We start from the raw sequence: 20900 nt of genomic DNA, 5'->3' as shown, positions 1-20900 counted from the left end.
TTAATATATATACATTTGTCTGTTATATTCACCTTATGCTGAAATTTCAAGCTTCTTATTCTTTAAATCCCATTGCAGGACATGGGTTTGCATAACAAAACTGGCAGTGGCAGCCTTGCAATGACATTCTACAGCCCTTATTGGATGATAAATAAAACTGGACAGGATCTATTCTACAAAGTAAGTACTCGCAAAATGGAATTTTTTTTATCCAATACTTCTGCTCCAACTAACATTAATAATGAGCTGTCTTCATCGAGATTCATTTAAAAAGTATTTGCTAAACTGCTTTGACTACTGGAACTCAAAATAATGTGGTTATTGCAGATTACTGAAATTTATTATATGAAAAACAAATTCATTATTGTTATGTTAGAAGCCATGGCTTCAATTAGTCTCTAGTTAAGGTTCCTGCTATCTTTAATGGTTAAGTTGTTGTTCATTAATTGCTGAAAAGGCAAATGTTGTTATAATTTAAACACTATAGGAAGATAGTGCAATAGCTGAGTTGATTGGACACTGAATGATTGACTTAGAAGTCAGCAGTTTATGACATATCTCTGACATTGTATTGTATATGTGCTATCAGGTCACTCACTCATCAGTAGTGTTGCTGACATGTAACTAAACACAACCTGTTGTATTGTCAGTGATGAAACTGAAAACCTCACCAAGTCCTTGGTGAAGGTGATTCTTGGACACTGTTCAATAAAACGCAAAACCTATAAAAGGGTAGATGACCTCAGGAGAGTCAGCAGCCCCTTTAACTTTGTGTCTGTATGTATATTTAAGGTGCATGTGAAGACTAGATTTTCATTGGATTACACAAGAGAAACCCAACCATCAATGGTTACATTTCAATGGACAGAAAGGTGGTATCCAGCAACATCATTGTAAAACACATAGATCATCCTACTGCATCCTTGTTGTCTTGGCAACCTTATCACTGTCCCAAGAAGTCGAGGATGAAAGAGTGAAGCTAATCATCCAGTGCAACCCTATCTTACAGTAATATAAGTTCAGCATAAGCCAAGGTTTTAAATTCTTTTAACCCCAAACAGATACAAGCCTTCCACTACGGGGCCTGAGATATCAGATATTTGTTGTTTGTTGTTGGCACTCTGTCGCTTACGACGTTGAGGGTTCCAGTTGATCCGATCAACGGAACAGCTTGCTCGTGAAATTAACGTGCAAGTGGCTGAGCACTCCACAGACACATGTACCCTTAACATAGTTCTCAGGGATATTCAGCATGACACAGTGTGACAAGGCTGACTCTCTGAATTACAGGCACAACAGAAACAGGAAGTAAGAGTGAGAGAAAGTTGTGGTGAAAGAGTACAGCAGGGTTTGCCACCATCCCCTGCCGGAGCCTCGTGGAGCTTTAGGTGTTTTCGCTCAATAGACACTCACAACACCCGGTCTGGGAATCGAAACCGCGATCCTATGACCGCGAGTCCGCTGCCCTAACCACTGGACCATTGCGCCTCCACTATCAGATATTTATGTAACAATAAAATGCTACCACTTCCATAGTCTCATCACATGGAAGCTATACAATAAGCAGGAACAATTACAAATCTCCATTCACCTGTGCAGCTGTTTCCCCTGCTTACTATGGTATTCTTTGAAATGAAAGACAAACAGCCGCCAATGTATATATGGGTGAGGCACTTTCAAACGGCCCCTTCACCTAACTGTAAACAAGATAGAAGAATCTTGCTGTAGCAACACTATCATTAATGAGCATTCTTTAGTTTGAAGCACTGAGTTCAACTCTCCCTATGTACATAGTGTGGTAAAAGACGGATTCCATAAAGTTAACTAACTCTTGAAATACCACATGAAAACTATCTTTACAGCTTTTCTAATAACTTAGTGATTAAGTCAAAGATGTGTCCCTGTAGTTAATAAATTAATTCTATATATAAGCTTGTAGAATTATTTTGGAGTAAAAGCTTCCAAGATTAAGACAGAGAACATGTTCAAACCGATTTCATGATTTCAAATCTATTTGGATGTTACTTCAATCCCTATGCTGCCATGGATACACACTATGAAGTGAAGATAGATGTAAATATCTTATTAATTAATTAAATAAAGTATTTGTATATTTAGTCTCTCTCTCTTTCTCTCTCTCTCTCTCTCTCTCTCCATAAAATGAATAAGGTATTCAAACATGTAAATATGGCCCCTAAATTTGACTCAAAAATATACATTAGTAACAATGCAAACAGAAATGGGAAAGATGAAGTTAATAATTGAAAAACTTTCTAACTTGGTTAGCAATACTGACACTTCAAAAATTAAATAAATTGTTTTACTGTGAATTAGAAGAAGAAGAAAAGTCAATATCTGCCAACACAGATGATCATTAGTTGTGTTGGATCCTTCTGTTTTACTTCTTTGTCTAACAATAATTCACCTGAACAGTCTAAGATAAGTAATTTCTTTTAAGTCATTCATTATCCATTTGGAGTTTGAATGGATGAGCATATTTATTTCCATCTGTTCTGGATGTCAGCCAAGTTCCTTTTTCAGCAATTACCAAAAATAACACTGTTTTGTAGGTATCTGAGGTAAACCTTTCCAGTTGCTGTTTTGTTGGTGATAAATTCCAAGATCCTCAATCATTGGTATGATACAGTCTATCCTTGTGTATCTGTGTGAGGGTAAAGCTTTGGTGTAGTTATGTTGGTTTAAATGTTCACCTTGTTATTGTCTGCAGATCTACACATTTCTGTAGCATGTATCTATATAGTTATCCATTGTGGTGTAGATGGAAGACTGGGACAAACTGGTATTTGGTGCTTAATATTAACTTATCAATTTTAAAGTCTAACATTTATTCTGCTATAATAAATTTACTGTAATCATTCGATAAAAGTTGGTTGTTTTTTTATATTTTTATTTTAAGTTCCAGAAAGCTTTAGAAATGTTCAGGATACATATTCAGTATACCTCTGACGTGGTCATCCCATTTAGAACTGATTAAACAGATTAACTACTATTTTCATTAACAAGAAGACAAAATAGACTTTATATCATATAGCACATTTAATACATCATATATTGAGATTCCACTTCAAATTTTTGAGTGTTTCATAAATTTTGTACTTTATATACATCTTTTACTAGTTTCAGTCATTAGACTGCAGCCATACTGGAGCACTGCCTTGGACAAATTGACTTCTAGTCAAATGAATCAACCCCAGTGCTTACATTTTTTAAGCGTGATACTTACTCTACTGGTATCTTTTGCTAAACCACTAGGATAGGGAGGATGTAAACACACCAACACCAGTTGCCAAACATTGGTAGAGGACAAACACAGCCACAAAGACACACACACACACACACATATATATATATACAATGGGCTTCTTTCAGTTTCTGTCTACCAAATTCACTCAAATGGCTTTGGTTGACATGGCTGTAGTAGAAAACACTTGCCGAAGGTATCACACAGTGGGGCTGAAACCAGAACCATGTGGTTGGGAAGCAAGCTTCTTACACAATGTATATATTGTACTGTTCCATTATTGGTAGGATCCATATAAAAAGTACTTCCTTCAGTGAAAGATACTTGTTTAATATACACATGATTTAGATGTGAGCTACTATAAGTTTCATGCCTTTGATAATCCAGCTGTCAGATGAGCTTGCATAGTGTGGCATGTATTATCATGCAATCATCACCCAATAATACACAGCATGTTATACAGGCTTGTCCAACTATTGTATTATCAGAGGCATGAAACTAGTAGCTTATATTTAAATCCTGCATACATTAAATGTTGTGTGTGTGTGTTTGTGTGGATATAAGATTTTCAAAAATTCTGTATGCTCAATAGTATTTAAATTACATTTTGAATAAGCAATTTGTTCAATACAAATAAGTTCTACATTCAGTACAGGTGTCATGTGTTTAGGTTACATTTTACTCTATATGCCTTGATTCACCTATCTGTTAAAAATAAATCCAACTTAATCTGGAAGTATTAGAAATAGTCCAACTTTCCATTCAGATGGAGTTTCTGATCCACATTACATCAAGAAACTGGAGTTTAGCACCTAGTGATAAAAGTTATTTCGTCCTTATCTACATTTAAAACTAATTCAGTTCATGTCTGGTCTTCATATTGTTACCATCATATATTTCATCATAACTTCTTGAATGCCACAGGCTTCAAATAAACTTAAAGTTTATTAGATCACAAGTCTATAATTTAGGGAAGATTTAGCATTTGGATATAAGATTTCATTTAGCTCTTTGAGGTTTAAACTTTTGACAAACTAACCAGTCCTTGTGCTATCTAAGATCAACAAAGCAATGCAAGCTGGATATCATCAAAAGGAGCTGCAAAGAAAAAAATAGGTAATATTTGAAGCAACAAAACCATCTTAGCTTCTAACATGGAACAACTTCTATCAAGGTCCCAACTATTGTTTTCAGAATTTTGAAGAAAATTATATGTAAATGAACAGCAATTTTTCTAATTTACCATGGATTTGTGACATTTTTTTCTTCTTACTAATCAAATGCATTTTAATTACCATCTGAAATTCTATTTCAGTAATGTTTAAATATTTGAAACTGTTATACAAATATATAGGCCAACAGCTGAGATCTTAAGTGTTCAGCTTTTTTTTGTATCCAGTTTTATTCATTGTTGATATGGGTTATACATTCACTCTGTATCCTTTATCAATTCTTAGCTTATATCTATTTGAATTATTCATTTGTATTTCATTGACCAACAAAATTTCTTTACCTAATATATCCTATTTACTCTCATCACATACCCATACCAGTGTTCTTTTCTGTGCTTCTAGTACATCACACTACACATCCTATTTCACATTCCATGTCCTGCTCATTTTTGTTCATCCTACATAACTCTTCCTCCTCACTACCTTGTTTATTGTCATAAAGCATGACATGCCTAGTATTTGCATTATAAAACTTCCATTTTGCATGACAATAGATTCCCTTTGTCAGCAATAAAAACAGCGGGTTTCCAAACTTCAATCATGATATAAAGCTAATTCCTAAGAATGTTCTTTTTGACCATAAATTTCAGGGAGAATTAATAGAAAGCAAAAATGTCTAGCAAGCATTTGATTTAGTCTAATTAACATTAGGTCATTAAATTTCAGTCCTCTAATTATTTTCATATGAACTGTAACAAAAAAGTGTTACTACTCAATATTAAAGAAGTAAGTGTATAGTAATTATGTGCTCTACATCCTTCCATATTAAAAGATCTTTTACAAGTCACATAGATTTTTCTCATAAAACAGAAACAATGACTTGAGGAATCCTTAAGGTAAAAATTAAAAATAATCTTAACCTGTTGATGTATAAGATCTGATTTATAAATCATTTTACCATAAATGAAGGCTGATGCCTTTTAAACAGCTTTGCTATTGCTCCTTTGATTCTTTGTTACTTACTGATACTTCAGTACTTTACTATTTTTCATCAGATTCTCATTTGGACTGTAGAATTTCTTTCATGTCTTCCCTTTCTTTGTTGAAGTTGTTGTTTTTGCTTTCATTATTGTCTGTATCTACATGTTTCATGGAAATTATGTCTTGTATAAGGTATAATTTATCCTTATTTCTGTGTTTTGGTTGATTGTTAATTAATTTGCATCAGTCTTTGTATTTTTTTTTTATGTAAAGATTGGGTCCACATCCTCTTATATGTTCCAGTATCATCTACATGTAGCACATCTTTGTTCTTATGTTTAAAATAAGCTATATTATCATTAATATTCTTGAGGGTTTGTTACTAACTTCTGATGAGCTCTTACCTTCAAGAAATATATATGTATATATATATATGTGTGTGTGTGTGTGTGTGTATACATATATATATAATATGTTTTGAATTTTTTTATGCCAAACTATGCAAGTTATAAGAAATAAATCAAGTCGATAGTTTATACTTTTACCCTGTTTTTCAGTATTTCAGGTTTAGGGCCTTTCTTCAGGAAATCTTCAAAGAAGCCAGCTCACAACACTATTTCTCCAAAGATTTCCTGGAGAAGAGGTCTCAACCCTGAAATACTGAAAAGCAGGGTAAAAGTACAAACTATTAACTTGATTTATTTCTTATAACTCACATTGTTTTGGCTTCAAGAAAAGAATTAAAAACACCTATCTGTATCAGACAATACTACTTTCTGTATATATATGTATTACTCAGCCATTACATAATAGAAGCCTACAGTTACATAATTAAGTGGGTTTGCAAATTATCTCCTCAGTCATTTAACTATGTTGAGTTACAATATCACCTCTCATCATCACTGAGTGATGTTTGTAACTACTTGACAGAAAACTGTCATGGTGTCAAAATGAAAATTAGCAAGAAAGGGCAAATCCTATCTTTGAAATGGAAGTACTTCATGTAGTATGAATAATTATTTGAAAGCTTCTCTAAATGATCAAACAGATTAGATGAAAGCAAAATCAGAAATATAAATTTTTATCCCAAAGTTTATCTTTAAAATTGTTGCTTGATCCTTTTTTTTTTTAATGCAAAGTCATTCATCATTTTTTTTTTTTTCATTTTATCTCATTTATTTATCATAATGACTGTAATACTTTGAAAATGTCTTTTACTGATTTGCTTTAAAGCACTCACTGCTCATCCACACTCAGTACAGTTATTTACATTTTAGAATAGAAGTCTTAAATCTACATGCAGCATATTTCAGTTTTTATGTTTTGAATAAGCTATATCATCATTAATACACTTAAAGGTTTGTTAATAACTTCTGAGATCTTTGAAATATTGCTAAAATTGAGTTTGTTGTGAAATCCTGGCAGTAAAATAATTATACTTCAATTTGAATTATTTTTTTTTTAAAGAATTTCCTTTTATATAATCATTCTAATACTTTCCTTTCTTTCTCTTTATTCTCTATTCAGTCTACAGAAAGTACTGATGTAATAAAACATCCTTCAGATTTGAAAGATGCTATACTTTTTTCTTTTAAATCCAAATCTAAGAAGGTAAGGCATATTTCAAACATATATATTTTTTTATTGCCTGTTTTCAAAAAATGAAATTCATAAAAAACGCTATGCTAATTTGCTAACAATACTTGTTTCTTTACCTTAATACAGATGTGGATTGAACAAAACTATTCATTATATTTGTAGAGAATGATTCCAATTAAAAACAAACTTACAAGTCATGTTTTAACTTCCAAGTTTTCATTATAGTGGTGTATTCACTTATTTCTGCAAACATTCAGTCTGATAAATATATAGAGGTTAGATAATACCTGATTATTTGTGCAAAGATATATACATATATATCATTGCTATTATGTTAAACTGTCATATGTCCAAATTTGGCCAAATGCATTTTTTTTAAATATTTATTTTTGCTTACAATTGCTGGTTCTTTTGGTCAAACTACCGTATCTCTAGCTGCTTCAGATGCCAAGATATCAAAAGTTGTCAAAGTGTAGTACAACAGTTTTGCTATGGATTGGTGAAACTATTTTTGCTTTCTCTGATAAAGCAACATCTTGGACTTATGACACTTTTGCATAATAGCAATGATATATATATATATATATATATATATATATATATATATATATATACAGAGAGAGAGAGAGTGATATTATATTAGTTAGTGATATTTTTCTTGGTGTAAATCCCTTGCTTTTATTTAGCAGACTTTGCAGGTAATTTTTTTTATAAACTGTGTACTAATTTAGCTTTCTGTTCAGATAAGTTGGTTGGCATGTAATCATTCTGTAGTTGGGTAAGTTGTTCTCTAGATGTTGCACTTACAGCAGATAGTCAAGAATTATATTATATAATAATAATGTCTTGTTTTACAGTGGCTGAGAAGAAAATGCAAAATTTCATTTTGCAGTTTCCTTTGCCATCAGCAATCAGATTCTAAGTGTTCAGTTTTCAAGAACTTTAAAGTTGAATTATATAAAAAAATTAATTTTTTTCCTGCTTTTTCAATTCAAATAAAAATGAAAAAATTCTTGGCTATAGCTCTATAAAGTAACTGTGTATTGTGTAATAATTTAGTTTGATTGTCGATCTGTTTGTATGTTTTCTTGTTATTGAAAACGTTTTAGTCAAAAGCTTGGACAGTTTCTTTGGTGTTAGTTTTATTTCCATTTTTGTTGACCTTTACCTAATAGTTCGTGGAAGTAAGAAGATTTGTTTCAGTGTGTAAAGAACATTGTATCTCATTTCACATTGTGTTGGATGAGAGCACAATTATTGACCAAAAGAATTGAGTTTTTAATTTTTGTTTCAGGTTGGCTGATATGTAACCAGTCGATCAACTCATTTACTTGGATTATTTTTTCTTTGATTTATTGTTCAAGTTGTCATTAATGTAATAACTCATCACTGTGTTTATTTTATTTTATTTTATTTTCTGTTATTTCACTTTATTTCTAAATCACTCCTAACTGTGTACCTAGGTACACAAGGAAAAAGAAGGAAAAGGTTGGGATAAAGGGGACGAGAAAGAGAAAAAAGAGAAGGACAAAAAAAATCCCAAAGTGAAGGAGTGGCGCCAACATGGTAAAGTAAGTGCCAGTTTGATGATGTTGTTCCTAGACTGCTGACCTTTGGTTGATACAGCAACTGAGTATTGTTCCCTTGTTCGCTAACTCACAATTTGTTTCATTCTGTTATACTGATCACTGCCAATTCTGATGTCAGCAGCATTGAGATTGATTGGTTTTAGCTCTAAGCAATGAGGTGTATCAGCAAAGTTTTGTATGGGCTCTAAACAATCATATCTTCAAACTAAATATCTAGCTAAATCTGAGAAGTCACTGTCTAAATACAATTTGTAATTCTGGAATATGTTGATGAAAATATTTCCTATAATCAATGTTTTGTTTTTGCTTTGTATTTTTTTAAAACTATATAGTAGTTTTTAAAACACTTAGATACTGATAATAAGAATATTGGACCGCATCCAAATGAAGCATAGCATAGAATGATTGCTGAAAGAGTTGCAGATTTTGTAATCCTTAGTCTAGGTATGAGTTGATACAAACTTTTGGAGAATTAGATATTATATTTGACTGGAAATTCAACTGCCCTAATGATTGGAAGTATGACTTCATAATAGAGGATGGAGGGATTTTTGTCCTACAAAGGAATGGAGATTACAAACAGAATTAGTAGTGTGGTAAACTCTTTACACACTTTTGTAAAACAAAAACAAAATTACCTTCACTTTCTTTAAATATCTTTCTAATTTGTCACAATTTGTTTTCCAACAATTTTTTTTTCTTAACTGCCTTAACCAAATCCTTGAGGAAACTATTCCTTTATTCTTTCAAACAAATGGAGAGATTTGAGTACTTAATGAATAGCAAGACATAAGTTCACTGCCAACAAAACTACTGTAGTCTCTCCATGTTTCCAAAATTTATCTACATAAATTAGAACGTGTTATAGAATATTTATCCTGTCATTAGTTTAGAAAGAGATATATTGTTGATCAGACTGAACTTATTTCTTAAGAAATTCTTATTGATTATTCTACTTGATAGATATATCTTCCACCACTTCTAATCTATCATGTATACATGTCCATAAAAGTATATTGAATTGAAAATAGCAATGATTATCAATCTGTTCAATACAAATGGAACCACTCTTCTTTTTATAGTAATCTGCTATTTGTTAAAGTTTAAAGAGTAACTATTATTTCTATGAAGTGAAAAACATTGTAGTTATTCATAATTGTGTTATCTATAACTCTCATACTAAATAATGGTTTCGAATTTTGGTGTAAGGCCAGCAATTTTAGGGGGAAGAGGTTAGTTGATTACATCAACCCCAGTATTTAACTGGTACTTTATCTTATTGACTCTGGAGGGATGAAAGGCAAAGTCAACCTCAGTGGAATTTAAATTCAAAACATGAAAAGCCAGAAGAAATGCTACTAAGCATTTTGTCTGACACATTAACAATTCTTCCAGCTCACTGCTTTTCTCATAAGAAAAACAATAACAGCAGAATCCAAACTGTGTACATCATTTAAGTCAAGGCCAATGTGGTAACTTGGGCTTTTGATATGATACCCCTCCTGTTATAGCCAATGTCTTTCCTCAGTGTGTCCACATATATTATCTACCAAGCACATGTAGCATTACTATGTATAAACTTCCAGAGGATAAACCTTGAAGCAATGACATCATGGTGGCATAATCTGTGGACAGTGAGCCTCAGTCATTCCTTTGTCAAATCTTTGTGGTTACCTATGGTAGACCAGCACAAAGGTCAACATTGGTCATGTTTCTCATCCATGAGATAGATGCCCAGAGCCATATGATGCAGGATTCTGGTGTAGCACTCATCCAGCAAGTTCTCCTTAGCAATGTCAATTTTTAAACTTAATTTTATAAATATGAACTGAAGAAAATTAACACACAAAGCTAATCAGGTTTTATATATAAAGCAGACTAACTTCAAGTTAACAAAGTAACTTTGATGAAAATTGCAGCCCAACACCCAGAATATCTTTTATCTAAAAAGAAAGATTTATGTTGGTTTTATTTCATAAAAAAGTTCTGTTTTATTATCTTTCCTTGACAAATAAAAAATTAAACAATGCTTGCTTTAGAATGTAGGAAAGAAAATTTTAACTTGAATTTAATTACATACTTTTAGTGATTGAAGTTCATTTGACTGTAGAAAGTATCTATTTGATCTACATTAACAATGCTTGCTTTAGAATATAGGAAAGAAAATTTTAACTTGAATTTAAAAACATGTTTTTAGTCATTGAGGTTTCTCAGATTCTAGAAAGTATATATCTTACCCTCATTAACTACCAATTGTCTGGCTGATTTGCTGTTATGTTCTTGCTGACTTATTCTGTTATTTCTGCATGACCTCTTTCTTATGTGTCTTTCTATGTGAATTGCTTTTAATGTGAAGAATCTAATTATACAACTATGAGCATATCCAACTGCTTTGACCACTCCTGTTGATCTATTGTACCTTAACTGTACAGAACCAATGGAGCATGAGAATCTATGGTATATCTCCCAAATCCTATAATTACAAATTTTCCAACTAAAATATTCTGGTTTTGATCAAAGGGTATTAATCAGAGCAGCATTACTCAATGTTTGTGTTTATTTATCTTTTATCTTTTGTTTTTCCTTATTTCAGTCATTCAACTGAGTTCATGCTGAGGCATTGCCTTGAAGGGCTTTGTCATATAAATTGACCCCAGTACCTATTTTAATATCTGCAACTTTGTCTATTTGTCTCTTTTACCGAACCATTAAGTTATGGGGATATAAACAAACCAACTCTGGTTGTCAAGCAGTCAGGTGGACAATCACAGATACACACACACACACACACATGTATGATGGGCTTCCACAGTTTCCATCTACCAAATTTTCTCACAAGGCATTGGTTGATCTGGGGCTGTAGTACAAGACACTTGCCCAAGGTACCATGCAGTGGGACTGAACCTGAAACTATGTGGTTGCAAAGTGAGCTTCTTGACCACTCTGTCATTTCTATGCCCATTTTCCTATACATTTTCATTAATACTTTAGGCTTAGAGGTTAAGTGAAACTACAGGTTAGAAAGCTTCCATAATTCAAATCTAATAATAAATATAACAGTAAGTTTAACCTTTTAGCATTTTCATTACTCTATCAAGTGTAATGCTTATTTATCCACTTTGTTTTGAATTAATCACACATGATCTCATAGCTTCAAGATTTCAATGATGTAATTGTTTATTTTTAGAATGGTAATGTAGGGTAAGTGTGAAAGGCTGAATCTGGCCAGTTTGCACGTAAAATAGGTAGAATATTTGGGCCTGATATGGCTAGTTTAAATACTAAAATGTTAAAGTATCAGAATAGAAAACATTGGATTATATTAGTGTTCTGTTAAGTTTCTCTTTCAAGTAAGAAATGTATATCTAGCCTCACTTATAAAATCTTTTTATTTCTTTATTGATAATAGACAATTGTTTTATTTATTCCTTATGATACCAGAGATTTCTTGCAAAGATTTTTAATTAAATATTTTGTAAGAGTGGATGTTATTAGTTTAGTCTGGAAGAATGGGCTGTATCTATGGCTTTCAGCTGTTCTCTGAAACTGGTGAGATCAATACAGTTAACATTCCTTTTGAACAGTTGTAAGTTAATGGCTTTGGGAATTATAGAGAGTTGAGGGGTTTTCTTGAGGAGAGTAAAAGACTGGGCATAATGGTTAATGAGGGGACGACTGGGGAGAAGAACATTATGGCTGATAGGAATTGTACACAATTTTTGTGATAATTTTAATTATCATCATTGTTTTAACATCTGCTTTTTCCATGCTTGTACAGGTTGGACGGGGTTTATTGAGGCAGATTTTCTATGGCCAAATGCCCTTCTTGTTACTAACCCATGTCTATTTCTAAGCAAGATAATATTTCCCCCATGGTCAGTCATGTTTTTGCAGAATATTGGAAATGAAGGACTTTCATTTACAACAATCACACAGTGCCAAAACAGGGAGAGAGAGAGAGAGAGACACACACACACACACACACACACACACACACACACACACACACACACACACACACACACACACACACACACACGCACGACAGGTTTCTTTCAGTCTTCATCTACCAAGTTGACTCACATGGCTTTGGTTGGCCTTGATGCTACACAACAGGACTGAACCTGAGACCATGTGGTTGGGAAAGAAACTTCTTACCACACATGCCTGCATCTAATATTTCAAACATTTTCACATTTTCTAAAGATGACTTGTCATTGTACAAATACATATTATTGCCACTTAATAATATCTACTATCTGAATATTAAATATTTAAGAATTGAATTCAGTATTTTTCTTGAGGAAAAGAGATCTCATGTTTGGTCAAGCTTCAAATGTTGTCAACTTATAATTAGATAACCTGAGGATAAGTTTAATATTATATATTAAAAAAAAAAAAAAAATTTATGAAGGGGGAGAGAAATCAGTTTCTTGGTTATGTCAAAAATATAAAACCTAAATGCAGTTGTTTCCTCATATCCCTGATTTCTAACAAAATTCTCTCTCTGATTGTTGTTTCACATAAATTAATTTGTCATTACTAAAATTTATAGCAGCAACTAAATCAAAGTAGATAGTATTTAATAGCATCCTTTTTCTTTTTATGTCAGTCAAGGAAAGAAAATCCAAGTTAAAAATGCTAACAGTTGTTACTAAATAGCACTTTAGTTTTTCATTTCTCTGTCTAATCCTTTAGATAAATCAACTTCATGTTAATTTTAAGCTGTTGTTCCTGTTTTGATCAGCTCTGTTAAAGCTGACTTTATAATCTAGTCATAAGGACTTCATCAATCTCTCTAATTTTTTACAACAGTAAGGCAGTGGTTCTTAGGTCTTTTTTTTTTTTTTTTTTTTTTCATTTGTTCACAAGAAAAAATGTATTAATCCTTTTGATACCAATCTGTCTGAGATTATCCCTGGTTTTGTTACACAAACTTCCTTTTTTAAAATAACCTAAACTAAAATCTTTCAACAAAATTTCACATTAATTTATGTTTCAAATACCAGCTTAATAATGTCAAGGTTATTTTACAAAATACTTCATTTTTTATTTTTATCATTTGCAACAAAGGCAATGTATTTCGATAGAAACATGGTAACAAAAGGATTAGCAAAGTTTTATAAATTTCCACCTATAATTAAAATTTAAATTACCTAAAAAAAAAAAAAGGGTAGTAATAACTTCTTTATTCAATAATTACCATGCTAGTGTCATGAGACACTGTTTGGAAATCACTGCAGTGACGTTTTGTTTGAGGGAGATTTAGCTACTATTTCTCGCAGGTTGAGCAACTTGTTTTAAATGAAAAGCTACAAGATTTTTCTATTTCACATATAATTTCCCTGAATCATCAAAAGGAAAGTTGTATTCTTGTGACTTTCCAATTTTTAAAAACAAATATTAGAAATGAAACCATGTTGAATTACATTCATAAATGAGAAATTCTTAATTTGTTGGATAGGGTGGGTTTTGAAAGCAATTTAATTTTTTTTTGTTTATTTTTTGATGTTTAAGATATTTCAATTTTACTGTATGCTTGTTTGCTTGTGTTATTGCTATTATCTTTGTTTATCACTGGAAATAAACTGCTAATTGACAAATATAATTTTTGCTTATATACACCTTACCTTGGATAACTTCTGATTTCAATTTTGTTTATACTTTTATTGCTTAGATTTATGCACCTGTACAAAATTTTTACACTTAAGATTTTTGCCACTACATTGCACTCATGTTTCTTATTTTCAGGGGTAAAATATTGACTAAACTCAAGATTTAGTAACATTTGTACTAATATTATATATATATCCCTCCTCTCTGTTAGGAGGCACAAGCACTTACATACACATGTACACACACAATGGAAGCTTCCACCCACCAAATTCAATCTCAAGGCTTCAGTCAGCCTAAGGTTATAGCAGAAGACACTTACCCAAGGTGCCATGTAGTGGGACTGAACCCAAAATTATGTGGCTGAAAAGCAAACTCCCTAACCACACAGCCATGTCTGTGCCTACATATATATATATATATATATATATATCAGGATTTATTTTTCGTTATGAGATAAAAAACAAGACTGTGTGCATTATAGAACATTTATAAATAGGTCTTACAGCTGTTTCTTAAGCAATACTTAATTTATATATATAATTTATATATATAAATTATAGTTAATTCATATATATATATATATATATATATATATATATATATATGAGAATACAATTAAACAGAAGCTTCAGTTAAACTCTTTATTATACCATAGATTACATAACTTTTACACATGTTTCGCTAGTGTGTACTTGTATGGTAATCCTTATAGATAGTTATATAATTACCTTGAAACACCAGATCTTCTGGCAGTCATCTATGTACTGATTGCCATGCAACAAACTAATATATGCTAGTGAAATATGTGTAAAGATTATGTAATTCATGACATATAATAAAGAGTTTAATTGAACCCCCTGTTTTATTCTGCTATCAGAATATAAAACCAGAAGAAATGCAGCTAAGCATTTTGTCTGCCATTCTAATGATTCTGCTAGCTCACCACTTTAGCTTGACTAAGAATAATGTTACAGAAATCTTGTATAAAGTGATGTTTCAAGGTAACTGACATTTAGTTAAAATTTATTGAATTGTAGGCCATCATAATATCTGTGATATGATCTTAAAATATACATTGATATATATTTAGCAACCCAAAAACTCATAGATTACATGCAGTGTATCCTTGTCAGTGACTAGGTGACAGTTCACATAATGAAAATTTTGGTACCATGTAACAAATAATAAATGCTTAAATGTATTTTTGGATGGTTAACATGTGTCATCCAGTTGTACATTGCAGTTGTACATTGATATAGAGAACTCTAATGAAGTACAAAATAGTTGGGTTGAGGTCAACCATTTGGATTATTAAAAAGGAATACCATTTCTATTAGTATTAGGCACTATTATCTCAATCAAACACCAACAACACTCTCTCTTAACTTAGTATAGCAGTAATAAAATACATTTAGGAATTCTCCAAGGTTCAGAAAAGAAAGATTACAGCAAAACAATGTTTTTAAAATCATATTTTTTTCTTCAGCCATCATCTAATTGGAAAATCTAGCTATTTAGAGTCAATGTAATTTTCATTTAATATATTGCTGCTTTCTTGTGCTTTTTCTCAGACCTCTGAAACAGAACGTGTATTTTCAAAGGTAAACTAACGAACACACACACTTATGCAGTAATTTCCTCAATCACTTATGATGGAACCTCATCTACTACACTCAATAGTTTTGAGTATAACTCATCAGGCCAACAGAAACTTTCTGTTGGTCATCATATATATTTTCTCTTTCTCTCTCCTTCCCTCTCTCCCCCACATCAAGATTTTATATTCATCTGTAAGACTACTTGCCTTCTAAGCCACAAACAGCTAGTGGCTTCTACTTTTCTCTACCATTATTCACAGTCAGTAGCCTCCTTAGCTCATACTCCTGTATTCTGCTCGTACCCAACAGCCATCACCTTTCTCATTCACTTTCACCATCTACTAAGGTAATGCTTTATGCCTATTCTCTTCAATCCAAAGACCTTCATCTTTGTCATGTACTGTCCCATTACATGGAACTATACATGACCGCACTCCTATCTTGTCAATAGATATTTTCAATAATATAACATTTAAATGCTCTCGGCATCAGTTTAGTTACCGCAATACTTCCCATTACTTCTTTTTTCTTTCTGTTCCTCCCAGAGAACCTCCCTTCTGCACACTTCCTGTAAATTATGCATGCATACGAGTTGGTATTTGGAACAACTTTTTATTCTCTTTTCTGGTATATGGTGTTTTCTGCTGATTATCAATCATTGATTAAAAGCTACATGTATATACATGTTCTGTATGTTTCTTTTGTACATTTGTTGGTTTGGTGAGAAGGATGGCACCTACACTCTTCTCATAACCTCATAATCATGGCACATAGAGGTAACTGAACAAGGTTAATGGAATAAATGTTTACTCTGAACTCTTACAGGTTAATGTTCATATGGAAAACTTACATGAAGAAAAAATGGAGGGATCTCAGTGTTCTTAGACTCTTTTTTGCCCCACATCTCATCATTGATTTAAAAAAAAAAAACAATGTGCACTCCATCATGAATGGGAAAAACTGATATGTAGCATATATATCTTCAAAAGAAGTTTTAATCAAAACTTTATTGCAAGATTTATTAACTTGTTGTTTACATACACCGCATTCTGATGTAACCCTTCCCACCAAAATACTGCCTTAAGAAACACTTGTCTAAAAGTATGCAACTTTGAAAGGTTATAAAACTTATATATCTCGGCATTCTGTTGTTTCCATGTTCTGCAGTACAGCAACTAATGTATAAAGAAATTATCATTTAACACTATGATGTTATATGTAGAGTATCTGACATTTAAGCATCTACCAGATCAAATGTCCCTTTTAATTCATAGGTTACAGGGTTTTATAAGTCAGAGCAAAAAATATATAGCTATATTAAGATAATCCTTTTAAAAGAGAAAGAATCCAAAATGTTAGGCATTTCCCTTCCTTTAAGCTAATATATCTAATGATTTTGTTTTAACTCCTTGATTAAGGTCACCCCTTGTCTCCTGATATTCTAGTGATTTATATTAGATATTTCAGCTCTCAGTCCTAGTCATTTCACTTCACTTTTATTAATACCCTTTGGAACACATTATATTGATTATTTTAGGTATTAAAATCTATTTTATCATGTGTTCTGGTTGGGAATTTTTAAGCCATAACATGCTATGGTTTCATGATTCTGTGTCATGAGAGTACATGGAAATGGTTTACTATCACCTCTGGATAGACATGAAGACTAGAATTTTTACTACATATATATATTTATATATACATATATATATATATTTATATATATATACATACACACACATATATATATATATATATATATATATATACGAAGTAAGGCTGTCTTGCTGTCTTTTGAAGAAAGAGAACTCAATATATGTGTACAATTTATTGAGATGAAACCAGTCAATAACTGTGAAGAAATCTAACTTCAATACCCTCAATAAAAAGTGTGTATGTGCACATGTGGTGTTTGTAAAGGGGCAAGGTATCTATCTTAGTAGTTTTTTATTGTTGTTTTTTTTATGTTTAGGAAAATGGAAAGGAGTCAGAGTTATTGTATTCTGTGGATATTTCTTAAAAAAAAAAACAGAAACTTATTTGAGCTTTAGGTTAATTAGAATGTTTAGAATTAAAAATACAGCAAAATTATAATGGACAATTGTAAAATTGTGTCCTAATTTAAGATTTGCAATAATTAAGTAAAAAAGTGCATAATTTACAATGCAAAAGTAAACATCGAGAAAACAAAGGCAGAAATAATGAATCAATTAGAGGTGTTGTAAAAAATTGTTTAAGATACTCCAAAACCTTCATGACATTACTACAGGTGATTGTAATGCTGAGGTGCTGGAACAACGAAGCACCTTCCTGATCAGTGTTCCCTTTAATTTTTTGCTATGGGTGTATACAGAATTTTATTACTTCAGCCCTTCTCTCCTATTGGAACATAGACCATCAAAGGCTCTCACCACTGTTCTTAACTTTCAACTGTCAGGGCCATGCCCTCACTATGGAGGGACATTCTTATCTGTGTGTCTGAAATGTTTCCCTGAGGGAAGGTCTTCCTTTGTCAGGCCTTGTTGGTTTTGAATTGTCATCGATGCTTCTGTAACTTTACTTTTTCCTAGGTAAGGGTGTTAGCATTACACAAACCTATTTTCACCTCTGGCCAGCATGGGAGTCCCAGTAGGACTTTGTGTTCTGTGGGCATAGCTCTCAGAGACATTAAGGTACACAAGCCATCACACTGCCAGGACTGGACCTCATGGGGGATGCCTATATGCAAATTTTGTCTTATTTTGCTAAGTATCAACTCCGCCATGTGAATAACCATCTTCACTTTAAAAAGAAAATTATTTCATCTTGAAAGCCTCATGTGTGCACATTTTTGTGTGTGTGTTAGCTGTAAAAAATGTGCACAGCTTGAGAGGAAACATTGCTCCTGATCATCATCGGAAACTTCAGTGAAGTAAGACACTAACAAAGTTTAAAACTTCTTTGTCCAACACCACCCACAGGTTGTGAAAACGTAATTTACCAATATATTGCAGTATTTCAGTGCCTTCTTCAATTTAGCTACACTGATTGTTTCTAACATAAACACAAAACTAGAAATTTGCCCAATTAATTGATTCAAATACTTAAGTAGTACTTCATTTTATCATCCATCGAAAGATGGAAGGCAAAGTTCACTTTGGCAAGATTGAACTCAGACCATTAAGAATTGCAGTAAATGCTGCAAAACATTTTGTCCAATGCTCTGATAGTTTTACCAGTCTATCTTCCTTACACCAATGCCATATTAGTGAACAGTTTGAAATGTCTTCCATTATCATTTTTCTGTTTCAATGGTTTTAACATTTCTAATTAACCTAAACTTAAATAGATCCCTTATTTCTATTTCTACACACACACACTCACACTCATGCACACACTCTGATCATTACTGATAATTTTAACCTTTGTCTCCATTACTTTTCTAACACAGAATTTCACCTTGCAAATCATCATTCAGTTTTTGTAAGGTTCTAGTTATTTGTTTTAATCAACTTACCATCACAATATACACACACACATATACACAATCACATACAAAGACACACACACACATATAGTGGTTGGTGTTGCATTTACAATTGCAAGGTTGTGGTTTCAATTCCCAAACCAGTTGTGCTTTGTGTCCTTGAGCAAAATACTTCATTTCACATTCCCCTAGTCCACTCAGTTGTAAATGGGTAACTTTACCATGAACTGGCATTCCATTCAGAAGGGGAATGTGGCATTATTTGAAAACTAAGACAATTTGAGGAAGCACATTGTGACCAGTGGTGTTTAACATCCAATAGTCTAGTCAATACTGATGATGATATATATATATATATATCATCATTTAACATCTCATTTTTTATGCTGGCATGGATTGGACAGTTTGACAAGAAGAGACAAGCCAGAGGGCAGGACCAAGTTCTACATTGTTTCTACACCTGGATGCCCTTCGGATGAATATCTATCAGTTTTTATGATGAGGATTCAGTTGAATTACCTACTCAATGAATTAGTGTACAAGCAGCTGACCATTCTGCAGATATGTGTACCTGCCTTTAAAGCAATGTTCAAGGAGGATCAACATGACACAATGTATGACATGACAATACCATCCAGTGGGTGTATACATATATATATATACTAAATGATAAGAAGACAAAAAAAATTCTTTAACACATCTTCAATGATTCTTTACAATTGTTTGTGTTCAGTTACTACAGAAACAATTGTAACAAATCATTAAAGATGTGTTAAAGAATTTTCTTTGTCTTCTTCTTATTATCTGGATTATTTACTCTTCACCAAACCTACTTTATAGAGAAATCATTGTGAAACTTGGATTTTCTACACCTGAGGAATTTCAGCTTTGGCCTGGAACCCAACAGTGTTGATAGCCTAGTATTCGGGTTGAGTGCTTCTCTAAAAATGACCCTAACTTTACATACTACCAGACCTTATATATCTATATATATATATATATCTATCTATTTATCTATATATATATATATATATCACGTAAAAGCACCCACTACACTCTCTGAGTGGTTGGCGTTAGGAAGGGCATCCAGCTGTAGAAACACTGCCAAATCAGATTGGAGCCTGGTGTAGCCATCTGGTTTCACCAGTCCTCAGTCAAATCGTCCAGCCCATGCTAGCATGGAAAGCGGACGTTAAACGACGACGACGATATATATAAACAGATAGATATGAGAAATTATGATAAACTCGAGTTATATCGTTTATATCGCCATTGAAGTTGTTTGGAACTCTGCAAATGGATGCTTAACCACAACAGATCATCTGTGGAACACTACATTTTCTCTGTATGCCATGACAAAATAGTGTTACTAAGTACAGTAGTAGACAAACCATTCTACTGGAAACAGAGTCGACGATGATAATCTTCATAGAACTCTAAACCCAACAATAGCAGTCATACATATATATGTATGTTATATATATACTTAGACATCTGTTTACACACACACACACTCATATACACACACATGCACGCATATTCCAGTTTTTATATGAATTTGAAGTGTGAGTTATACTGTCAATTATTACTGAATTATCATGCTATAAATTTTCTGTT

The 20900-nt window shown here is 32.4% G+C and overlaps 1 protein-coding gene across 6 annotated transcripts in view; it reads left to right on the top strand.

The window, feature by feature from the left end:
* Positions 1–20900, top strand: part of LOC106874512 (intermembrane lipid transfer protein VPS13A) — a 265132-nt gene that overhangs the window by 203095 nt on the left and 41137 nt on the right. The window contains exons 56-59 of one of the 6 annotated variants that reach the window (XM_089365899.1): positions 79–180; positions 2571–2636; positions 6943–7026; positions 15791–15820. In XM_089365899.1, coding sequence (XP_089222025.1) covers positions 79–180; positions 2571–2636; positions 6943–7026; positions 15791–15820 — 282 coding nt within the window. Of the gene's footprint in view, positions 1–78; positions 181–2570; positions 2637–6942; positions 7027–8477; positions 8586–15790; positions 15821–20900 lie in introns of all 6 variants that reach the window. The other 5 variants (XM_089365897.1, XM_089365901.1, XM_089365898.1 and 2 more) reach the window with 5 other exon arrangements.

This window comes from Octopus bimaculoides, chromosome 18 (assembly GCF_046866305.1).
Source record: "Octopus bimaculoides isolate indiv1 chromosome 18, ASM4686630v1, whole genome shotgun sequence".
Classification (NCBI taxonomy): Eukaryota; Metazoa; Mollusca; class Cephalopoda; order Octopoda; family Octopodidae; genus Octopus; species Octopus bimaculoides.
The sequence above is the reverse complement of the archived record's forward strand: the minus strand, read 5'-3'. Positions and strand labels throughout refer to the sequence as shown.